At 26.9% G+C, this 12,090-nt stretch overlaps 1 protein-coding gene across 1 annotated transcript; it reads right to left on the reverse strand.

The window, feature by feature from the left end:
- Window positions 1-3,610: 3,610 nt before the first annotated feature.
- On the reverse strand, window positions 3,611-10,129 carry LOC135930872 (uncharacterized). Its single transcript, XM_065467669.1, has 6 exons — window positions 9,880-10,129; window positions 7,628-8,011; window positions 7,382-7,561; window positions 6,860-6,958; window positions 5,938-6,385; window positions 3,611-3,720 (listed from the first exon to the last, which is right to left on the reverse strand). The coding sequence occupies exons 1-6, from the start codon at window positions 10,127-10,129 to the stop codon at window positions 3,654-3,656; spliced, it is 1,428 nt and encodes a 475-aa protein (XP_065323741.1). The 3' UTR covers window positions 3,611-3,653.
- Window positions 10,130-12,090: the final 1,961 nt, after the last annotated feature.

The following is a 12,090-nucleotide window of genomic DNA, read 5'->3' on the forward strand; positions in this document are numbered from 1 at the left end:
ATACCTAAAGATGAATTTTTATATTCATTTTAGGAGATATTTTTAAAGATGTAGCTTTGTTTTTTTTTCCACATGACAGAAGGAAAATTACATGTGTTGAAATTGCATTTCACACACAGACTATGTTCACATTACATTATTATATGTAAAATCATTATTTCTTAATTACCATGAATCATACCCAAATAATGTATATTATAGCTCATATTTCCCAAATGTCTTAAAATGAATGAATTATTATGTTTTGCCGATATTACATTGTCCATATTAAGGTTCCATAGATTATAAAGGCAGATACCCCAATGTACATGTCATTATTGATAATATGTGTTTTCGCGATTATATATTGAAATGTATCGGAGATATTATATTATAATCGTCATAAGGGAAGTCGATTCGATGAATTCTTTGAACGTCTTCAAGGCGTCCCGATACAATTCAGAGAGGTGATTCGTTACAATTCAAAGTCGACACAATTCAAAGTCGATACAATTTAAAGTCGATACAAATTAAAGTCGATACAAATTAAAGTCGATACAATTCAAAGTCGATACAATTCAAAGTCGATACAATTCAAAGGGGCGATTCGATACAATTCAAAGGGGAGATTCGATACAACACCTCCACAGAGAGAGGAACGCTGGGCTTGTGAAGGGTGGGCGTGTTGTAGCGGTTGAAAAAAAGAAGAAATAGATTTAGTAATGAAGTTTTCCTTGTGGATAGGGGGAAAACGTGATCATCACATATTTGGTTTTTAAGGATTCCTTTGTTAGCCATTTTGGAGTAAAAATTTTGGATTAATTGGAGCTGATGTCAGCTGGGAGAAATGAGGAATGGACCTGTGGGAGTGAAGAACATGTGAAGCGAGATAAATATGATTTATAATATTTATATATTCTTTTTTAATGGATAGATAAATATGAATAAATGTGTTATGAAGAAATATGGATTGTTTTATGGATTTGTTTTACGGAGTAGTGGAGGTTTGCTTGTAATTTTTTAAAGGAGGGTAGGAGGTTGGCATTTAAGAGTGTAGGCTAGGGGTAGGATTAATTTTTTCGGGGTTTATCTATTTAATTTTTAGTGGCTTAAAGTTTTGCTCTAAAAATTAATATTATTATTATAAACCTATATTATAATACGATATTGCTAAACATCCACCGCCTACAATTATAGACATTATTTTTCAAATAAAACTGCCTGAATAATTTTTTTGTCATTCCTTTAAATGTAATTTAAAAGTGTCATGAATACATTATTATAATGCATTCATTGTAAATGAGGTTTTTAATTAAATTACTGTTCTAAAATAACTTTTTCACATTCACAATATTTTGGTAGTAGGTAGTAGAGCATTAATAATTTAAGTTATTCCTTTTAACATTATAATTATAGAGGTATAATTAATAGACGGCTAAAATTATTTAGTGGAATGGGTATAGGTATTTAAGGGGAGTTTGTATCCATTAAATATCCATTCATGTAGATGAAGATCTCACCATCATATACAATTAAAACTTATATTTGATGTAATTATTTGTCCAGCATCACCCCATTTAGCTCCCTCCCTTTTATTTATCAAAAACCAAAAATAGAAAGGAACTCACTTCATAGGTAACTCTGAATACCGATTCATTATAGCCCTCTCTCACTCACTCTTACTTTGTTTTTAATTAGAAATATATTCTTATCATTCATTTTACTCATTACATTAATCCACAGATATATTCATCATCCTAATCTCCACATTTTAAACTCATGGTAGTTGGTATCCTGTCAAATGCATTTCCTTATACGGATTTACCTCTCCATTAATCTTATCTATTGTTCTGATAATATTAATTTATATTTGTTAATATTTATTCCTATCTCATATTAAATATATTTAATTACATTTATTTATCACATTCATCTACTAAGTTATTTTATCAATTAATTTCGATTTCAAGTTTTCGGGCGTAATGTTTACTTATTATTTTTAAATTTTTTTATCTACCATTTTCAAATTTCTAGTCAAATAGTAACTATTTCTGAAACTCCTTGTCCAACAGGGAAAGGCCAACAAGCAGTAACAGATTTTATGGAGTTAGAAGAGCCGAGTATTTGCTATTACAGACATAATGACCTGAAAGAAATATTTCCTCAGAAGCAATAAAATTATTGGATTCAATGCTTATTCCAAATTCTTTTTTTCTTATTAGAATCTATTATTTAATTATGCAACTATTTTATGTATTACTTTTCAAAAACACGTTGACTTGATTAAGAAGATGAGAATAGCGGAGAGCATTTTATTAGAACTCAAGGAAATTAGAGCTAATGTTGATGAAGAATTTCATATTTTATAAGTTATTATTGAGTCAAAAGCAGAGTTATACGTGTTTAATATTTGTATCACTTGACTTGCAGCAAGGCAAGCTCATCTTTAAAACATTAATATAGGATCGGTAGAAGAGTATTAAAAACAAATGTCCCTCTCTTAGATACATTTAAAACCCAAATAAATAAATGGTATTTAATTCATCATGCAGCACTTACCAATCTGCAAATATTACTTCCATAAAAGTCTTACCAACCTTTGTCAGATGATAATAGAAAAAAAAAATATTTATTAGATTTTTATCATAAAAATGTTAAAGTGTCTTATGATGTCTTATTAGCTGAATAACTATGTTTGAAGGATTAATAATGGTTGATTATCCCAAAAAATGTTATGGATGCCTTGGATTATTTCAAACACATTTTAGATTATATTCCCAATGTATTAAGATGGTTATATGTATTAGCAACTCATCCCATAATAAACTAGAAAGAACATTCTCTTTTTTAAGAAGAATAACAGAGCCCTGCAGTAATACCATTTGTATAGCACGGCCCGGATTTATTTTAAATTTTTTACGACCACCAGGTTTTTTTTAAAAAAATTTCAGGCCGGGACCGACTTATTTTTAAATAAAATTTTCAGGCCCGACCCGGATTTTTTAAAAATAAATTATATTTATTTTTGATTTTTAGAGCTAATAATAACGATTTCAAATATAGGGTGTTTTAAAATATAAAGCCCGCCTCGGATATTTCTTTAAAAAAAATTCAGGCCCTGCCCGGGTGTTTTTTTTCTGAAAAATTTTATTTTCATATAACGCCAGTTATATCCGTTTAATATTTTTTAATTCACATTTATTTTATAGTTTTTTATATGCCGGTTTATACATATAATTTATAATTCACCACATTAATTTAAAATTGTGTATTAGAAATAGTTTTTACTCCTAATAAATTTATGCTTGATATTTTTGAAAAACAATAATACTTAAAAAAATTTAATATCCCCCCCCCCCAAACCAAATTCCTGCATACGCGCCTGACACAGATATATTCAGCGCTTCTCTTACTAATGATTACTTACACAAATAGGTTTATATTTAATTCTATCTCCTTACTTAATATCTAACGTAATTAAGAATGATTATGAAAATTCTCCTAAAATTTATATAGATGACTCACCATGTTAAACATTTTTAAAATTAAAAAAAATAAAATAAGGTTCACATATAAAATTACCATATTTTTTATATAAATACATTTAAAATTTATTCACACATAATAATAATTTGAATAAAATTATTAGGAACATATTAAATATTTTTAAGCTGTCATTCCACTTTGTTGACTTTATTAGCTGCAAATATAGCTTCTACAGGTATCTTTTTTGCCTTTTGTCTTTTAACATAAAAATTGAAAGTTATTTTATTTTATTTAAATAATATAAACTCCCTAAGCTTTAGTAAAAAAAAAAAATCAACCACTTTCAATCTTTCGTGAAACATAATTTATGAGATTTTTTTAAAAATAAAAGACTAGAATTGCACTTATAGTTATCTCCGAATCTTTTAGGCCTTTTTTTACTATTATTTTAGCTAGAGTCCGTTCATATTTTTTTATTAACCAATGAATATATAAATCATCTACTAATATTTTATGCCTATATATCAATTTAATTACATCATAAAAACTTAATATTATTTAATACTATTTAGACATGATCTAACTACTTAAATTGCGAAGAATTTGAATATAAATATGAACCCTTGCACTTTTGAATTATACTATTATAATAAAAACATAAAAGATTTATTAACTATGGGCCCAAATTTTTTTCAATAAATATATCTTAGAAGAAATTGCTTAACTTTCAATTTTTAAAGTATTAAAGCATAAAAATTCACTGTCATCATTAAAATCAATATCAACATATTTTTAAATTAACTTAAATCTCAAAGAAACCCCGGAATATTAAAATATTCAATCTACTGATAAGAACTTCATAAAACTAGTTTAAAAAATTTTTAATTCTAGATTTTCGCTGCATAATCTGTTCAACAAGGACTTGGTTCTGATTCTGATGATAGTTTAGAAATAACTTATTAACAATCATCCTACGAATGCAAACATTAATCATTTTTATCAACAGACTTCGTTATTTGCCACAGTCCAATTTTCAGGTGGAATCACCTCCTTCCCGATAGACTAAGCTAGAGTGATAGATATCATCAATCCCATATTTCTTTATAATTTAATAAATATAGGTAAATCCTGTTCACACCTATTAATACAAGCAATAACAAATTTTACCAACTTCATAGTAACGAAAGATTACTCCAGAAAAAATTTCATTGATCTATGATGTACCCCATCAAACACTATTGGAGCTATTCATATTCAAAATATTATTTCTAAAATAATTTTCAAAATAAAATATCATTATCAGATATTTTACATCCTCCCAATAATGATAGGGAGTCAACGAAGGCTGCGAAACTACAAGTCATGCGGCGAGATTTACCCTATAGAATATATCAGCAATTCATTTATTTATCAAATTCGGCATTGCAAACCGTTTCAATTCTTAATTGTATTTATAGTTTTTCAGAAAAATATTCAAAATTTTTTTATTACATATAAAATCCATCAATACTACGTAATAAAACGCACAATTTAATATTAAATCAGAACTTTATACTTTTGTATCTAGCAATAAACAAAATAATACTAAATATAAAGATTACTCTTTACTTTAACCTTAACATTTAATATTTGTATGGATGACGCTACATTCTCAGGCCTATAAATAAATAAAGCCTTCAACATTCGCCTTAACGATTAAATCGACCATTAAAAAAAATGTAACATTTATTACAAAATAGAAAATTTATATGTTTAAGCAGTCAGTGAAAGTTAATTTTTAACCTTATGAAAAATGTTGAATAGACGAAAATTAAAAAATGCTTTTACCTCTTAAATGGGATAAGTCATTTAATTCTTCTATTTCCATTGATTTTTGAGATACTCTTCTGCAAAGTCAAATTACAATCATTTATAATATTTTCATCTAAGCATTTTTTACTAAGCTAGAATCCGATCATATTTTTTTAGCGTTAATTAGCTCTCTTCCATAATATACAACTTGCTCTTTTATTCTTAAATGATATCTAAAACTCTGGATATATAAATCTGGCTTGATGAAAATAAATATTTTAATTTTTATATAAGCATAATATTTAGCTCGGGCTCTGATGTAGCTGTGGGTCCAGCCTAATCTAAGTCGACACTTTTTTGGGCGATAATCAGACCAGCAGTGGTCACAACGTTAGATATGTGCCCACCCCAAAGATGGAATTGAATGAAAATGATTGTTCTGTCCAAAAACATATGGGATCGCTGGAAAAGAATTATGTATATCCTACCAAATTTCTTACATGTTGGCAACATAAATTTTCTAATAAACTCCTTAATTTTTTATTTATTGTATTCATATTTTTTTTTTAAGTTTTACAAAATGACATTACTCGAAAAATATTTAAGACAGCCATTTTTTTCATTGAGGCAGTGTATTTATATATGAAAAAATATGGAAACATCATTAATTTAAATAATTACCTGGCTAAAAATGCTATGGCCCAAATTATGATGATCAAAAGTAGTATGCTAACCAACGATAGATATATGAGGTTATTTCCCTTAACCAATACTTGAGACCATGTATCTGGTTCGAGTATTTTTATAAGGAGTCTGTTCGTTTCCCAGGCGTGCATAGTATTCACTTCTATTATCTCACAACACCAAGTTCCAGAGTGAGCTATTGAATCTATATTTTTTATTTTTATGTAAGGCACTTGAGACGGTAATTTTTCTAGCATGTAATCCTTGAACACGGTGTCATTCAATTTCCATATTTGATTGAATTTCGGTTTTTCACCGCCGCCGGCATGCTTAGATTTGTGATAGATTTCTTTCACAACGTTTTCAATATAACCGCCAAAACAGGGAAGTTCTAAAAAACCGTTTCTAGAGGATTTGATGTAAATATCAGGCGTTTTCGATGAAACTATTTGTCAAATTTATTTTTATAATCATATTTTCAACTAATTAATTTTTATCAAGAGAGTTGATCATTTATAAAAATCCATTGATATGTCATATATCGCTACAGAAAAATAATAGAAATGGGATAATATTTTCTTTAAAAAAATAAAATATTTTTCACATTTACACATATATTTTTTTGAGAAAATGAATGTATCTTTATAAGTATTTTTATCTTCGATTTTCTGTTACTAAACGTCTCGATTTGGGGAAATTTTTAAATATAGCTAACTCAAGATTTTAAACCAAAAGAAAGTCACCTAAGCTTATAAATTTTGCCCACAGGTGGCAAAAAAGCCTTGACATCTATTGACAAAATTTAAAGCTTAGATAATAATATTTTAGCTAAAATCTAAATTTAGCCATTTGTCTATAAAGACTTATTAACTTTTATTGTTGAAAATTTTTTTCTTCTTATTTTGTAATTTTTATATACCTGTTAAAGTGTAAAAACTAGCTAAGATTTTGCGATGTGAGTCATAAACCAAATAGCAATTATAGACACCGCTATCACTGTTGCGCACATTTTGAAGAGCTTTCGGGATTTCGAAACATTTTTTTTTTAGAATTTAGTTTGTGAGAATTGAATTTATATAATTGTACATGTTATTATTTTTTCAAAATTTACTATTATTTATAAGCGACAATGAACTAAAATCATGTGTTATATCATAAAACATCATTGCTTTACTAAAAGTAAAATAACTTTGGATATGGTTTAACTTTAGTGTTCTCTTATGGCTCGATCTGAGCCTTTTTAAAAACGTTTAACTCATTATTATAATCAGAAAAATATCGCCTTAAGCCTCGAGATATCGCTAATAGATATCCAAACCTTTCTGCCACATGTTGGCAAAATCTTCAGGCTTGCGGAATATCTTTCTGGGAAAAATATCGAGTTAGCCGTTATTTAAAAATTTGCCCAAATCGAGCCTTTTAGCTACACTATTTAACTTACTTAAATTTTCCTTATCCATATACATACGTGAAAAGTCGTATATGAGATCTTTCCCGTTAAATAGCCACGTAAATCTAGTCTTTGGATGTAACGGTAGCACGTCATTCATCAAGATAGTTGGCAAACATGATAACAAAACTTCTTGACCCTCTTTAACTGAAGCGTAGTTATTATTCATTCCTTTAAATATTTAAATATAAAAACATACGTTTTAAATATTTAGATTAATTTATTTTGTTGAAAAACTTTGAAGCATCCCTAACAATTTAGTCCGCAAAATGGGGTTTAAAGTAACAGAGATGATAGTCGAAGATGTAAAACTGCAGACCAAAGTTACATTATCGAATAATGTATCGTTTCCTTCACACTTTTTCCCTCCATTTTGAGGGAACGGACTATCGCAATATCTTTTAGCCAAACATTCCATATTTTTATGTTTGGAATCCTTATTATAAACTGTTGTTTGTTCGGGAAGAGTTGATTTAGTTAAAGTATCTGCCTTTTTATAACACAGGCATCCCCATTGACCCCATTGTCCGTCTTTGGGGCAAAGATGAGGTAATTCGCAAGCTATAGTTTCAATCGCGGAACCTTCACATTCTTTACTTATATTTAAGAAAAAGTAACGATCTTTTATATTTTTCTTAAAATATAATATACTATTTTTATACTATGAAAAGAACAAAACGGACATGTAGTGTTGTTATAAGGGCTCGATTTAAGCCGATTTTTAAAATCGGCTAACTCAATATTTTAGCCTGAAAAATATTGTCTAAGTGAGATTTTGTTAATAGATGTTCAAACCTTTGTGCAACCTATGAGCAAAATCTTAAGGTTTGCATAATATTTTTCCTGATAAAATATTGAGTTAGCCGTTTTAAAAATCGGCTTAAAATGAGCAGTTTAACAACACTACGGACATGCATCATATAGACCAGTTATGATTCATAAGATACCTAGTTCCAGAAATTTATATAATCTATAAAATATTTACGGTTTATAAGTCTTACCACTTATACCATTTTGAAAATAATATCTAAAAAGCGTTTTCTACTTATCAAAGTTCTGCATTTCAAAAGAAGTTTACAAACTTTCGAAACTTTAATGAAAATAAATAAATAAGTTATTCTATCAATTAATAATAAAAACATGTCCAAAACATAATTCTAGAAAATTTTTCATAAATTTCAAAAATTTGACATATGATTTCATTAAAATTTTGGACACCGTTATATTATGAGAAAATTATATATTAATTTAAACGGTAAAATTTAAGTAAAACATAATGTATAAAATGAAATTATTAGAATACCTTATCAATTTTGGAACCATAAAATATATTATGATTAGAGGCCTGCGGTGGTCTGGTCTTTAACCGGGCCACCCCCGTTTTAAAACATCTTAAAAAAGGGGCTGATAATGATTGAGTGAAAAAAAATTAAACAATTGGTCGTCAAATATAGTAGCCAGGACTTTGCTAATTGGGGGGGGGGGAATCACTATTCTGTAGGGTTTTTCCTCTAAATTTTATTGGACTCTTCAGGTAAATGTTGGTCTTTAGCTATTTTAGATTTTTATAAAAATAATCTTATGGTTTAGCTTTTTTTTTTAATTATAAAAATGTTTTTTTTTCTAAAAATTTTGAATTATAGTGGTTATTTAAAAAAAAAATTATTAATTTTCACTAATTTCTCTTTCAGATCCCTGTTTATAGTGATAGGATACATTTTGAGAATGTAGAAAGGGGTGATATTTACTAGAACTAGCTTATTTCCTATTGATCCCTGACTACACCTATGCGGGCCAATAAGTAATATTCTAAGGATTGAATGGCAAGGATGATCTATATTTATTAAAAATTAATGATCAAATTTTTGTCAATTAAAGTAGGACTACAACATTTGTAAACCAATAGATGAGTTATTTTTTTTTCTAAGCATATATGTGGATAGGCAGATTAAAAAATTTATAACTTTCGCTCAGTAAAATAAAAAAAATGGAAGCTACCTCTAGTACTGTATAAAAAATATATTAAACAAATATTAATTATTAATCATATATTAATCATTAATCATATATTAATTATTAAAAATATTGTATATGTTAATAAGCGTCAAGGTGTTTTTATTTTTTGCTCAATATATTATTATTTTTAACCTTGAATCCTATTATTTTAAAATCTGATTTTACTGGACATGTATTCCCTACCTAGTGATATATTCATAAAATTTTGCTGTTAACTTTTTTAGTCAGTCATTCATTATTTATATAAAATAACAAACTAATATAAAAATTATATTAAAATTCAAAAAGTTCTTGAAAAAAAATTGTCTTAAAATCACAAAGTAGGTTTTTTTTCTAAAAATGCTGGAATACATTTTCTGGTAAAACCCAGATTCTTGAAGTTGAAAAAAATAAAGACGTTAACTGAAAGATTATATTGACGCTAATATTTATATATATATATACTCTTTAGAAAAAGTTATCATTTAACAAACAATCGTTACCATGAACACTCTGCGTCATTGTAGTTGTCTCCGTCGTGGGAATAGTCACTCGAATAGTGGAGGCTCTCAACTTCTTTTTCTCTCTTTTCTGTTTCAATCTATCACGAAGTCTTAAGGAAGCTGCTAGAATATTGTCGGCCAAAATCCGTATCATATTGTTGGGTAAGGTATCCTCATTCTTCGTACCCGACTCTATTAAACAAAGGCGTTTCCTTGTTTTAATCTTGATTTCGCAGGCCATCGAACACTCGTTTTCCCAATCTCCCCATTCGCCCCATTCTGAACCGTCAACTAATTTTTACATATAAATGAACCCTTTTTTTTGATATTATAAATATACCAAATTTATTTAAAAGTTGCAAGAGTCTGTCAATAATTGATATCAAAATATAATAGTAATGATAATACATAAAAGAAATTCGAATTATGTTCTGAATTTAATCATTAAATATTATTATTTTTTTAATTTAACTATATTATATGTTAGCGTCAAATGTGTTTTTTTCCGGCAATGTATTATTTATTACAAATTTATATTAATTTTTGAACTCGTTTTAATAAATTAAAAAATCATATTTTACCAGAAAATATATTCTATCATGTTTGTGTAATACCTACTATCTTATGAATTGTAGACAATCTTATTGTTAGTCTTTGAATTATTAATAATTTGTATACAAAATTCATGGAAAAGCGGTTATAAATTATATTTAAGTTTAAAAAGTTTAGGAAAAAATTGTCTGAAATTCATAGGGTAGGTATTCCAAACATGATGGAATGCATTTCCAGTAAAATCAATTTTTTTAAATTTTAAAAAACGCGCTAAAAAATTATTTAAAGTTGAAAAAAGTAACATATTGCAGGAAAAAACACAATGAACCTAACATAGATATATTAATTAAATTTTTTTTTTAATTTAAATTAGTGTGTGAATTGCATCGGTTTATAAATCTAAAATATCCTAGTACACATACTTTAAGTGATAATAACTCAACACAGGGATTGTTCAAATGAAAGAATATTTTTTTTAAATAGGTTCAAATGTATTTAAAATTAAACACGTATTTGAAGTAAGGAGTATGATTTATGGTTAAACAAATATGGGGTTGAGTTGATTAAATTTTTTTAGAGATATGGGTTAAGATCAAGTTAATGACATTTATTAATATTGCATAAAAAATTTATAAAGAATAAGAGAGTAACATAATTTTTTTTTAAATAAATAGCAAAAATGAAGTAGCGATTTATCAGTAGCTTACACTTATAAGAAAAAATATTAACCCTTGGCCCGATAATACACCTACTCATTAGTTATTAACCGAACCAGAACATAGGGAATGCTAGAATCAAGGTAAATACTGGAGCTAGAGCATGAAAGCCTTTTCATAGAAAACGTCACCATTTAAAAATTTTCAACTAGGTTCCACTATTGTTTAAATTTATTTTAAATCGTGTGAATTTCAATAATTAAAGAAAAACGGGTATAATCTTTGTTATAATAAAAATAATTATTATAGTTATACAAATATTCTTTACATGTTTAAATAAATTACGATTATTTAATATCTAATAGTATATACGTAACTTCAATTTGTGAGTCAAAAAAAGAAGTTTGGTATAATACCACTCTTAATCATCTTCAAGTATGGAAAAAAATTTATATGTATAATTAGAAATATATAAAAATTATTGTTTTCATTTTCGGATATAATATATTCTGGCACGTTTAAGACACATATTTTTTATAAAAAAAAAGCTTTAAAAATATGGATATCTTGATACTTCAATTATAATAATACATGTTATGTAGGATTAGAATGTTGTAGTAAATGTGACAGCACAACATAAATGGGTGGGAAAAAATATGGTTTAAAATCATGTAAATTTAGTAAAATATGAATTTTGATTATATAATTTTTTTTAGTTTGTAAATGAATGTATGAAGGGTCGTAATAATTTAAAGTAATCAATTTAATTTATAAATCTAATATTTATAGATTCGTGTTTTTGCCAGATAGTGATGCTAGAATTTATGTGATTTATTTTTGTAAGCATTTAAAACTTCTTTTTTTTAACAATGTAATAAATAATAAATGATTTTATATTTATTAAATCTTTTTAATTAAACTAGATTAGAATTATTGAAATTTAAAAAATAAATATATATAAATCTGGGAATTTCGATATTTTGTGTTTACTATT

This window comes from Gordionus sp. m RMFG-2023, chromosome 1, assembly GCF_954871325.1.
Source record: "Gordionus sp. m RMFG-2023 chromosome 1, tfGorSpeb1-WG-v2, whole genome shotgun sequence".
In the NCBI taxonomy this organism is placed as follows: domain Eukaryota; kingdom Metazoa; phylum Nematomorpha; class Gordioida; order Chordodea; family Parachordodidae; genus Gordionus; species Gordionus sp. m RMFG-2023.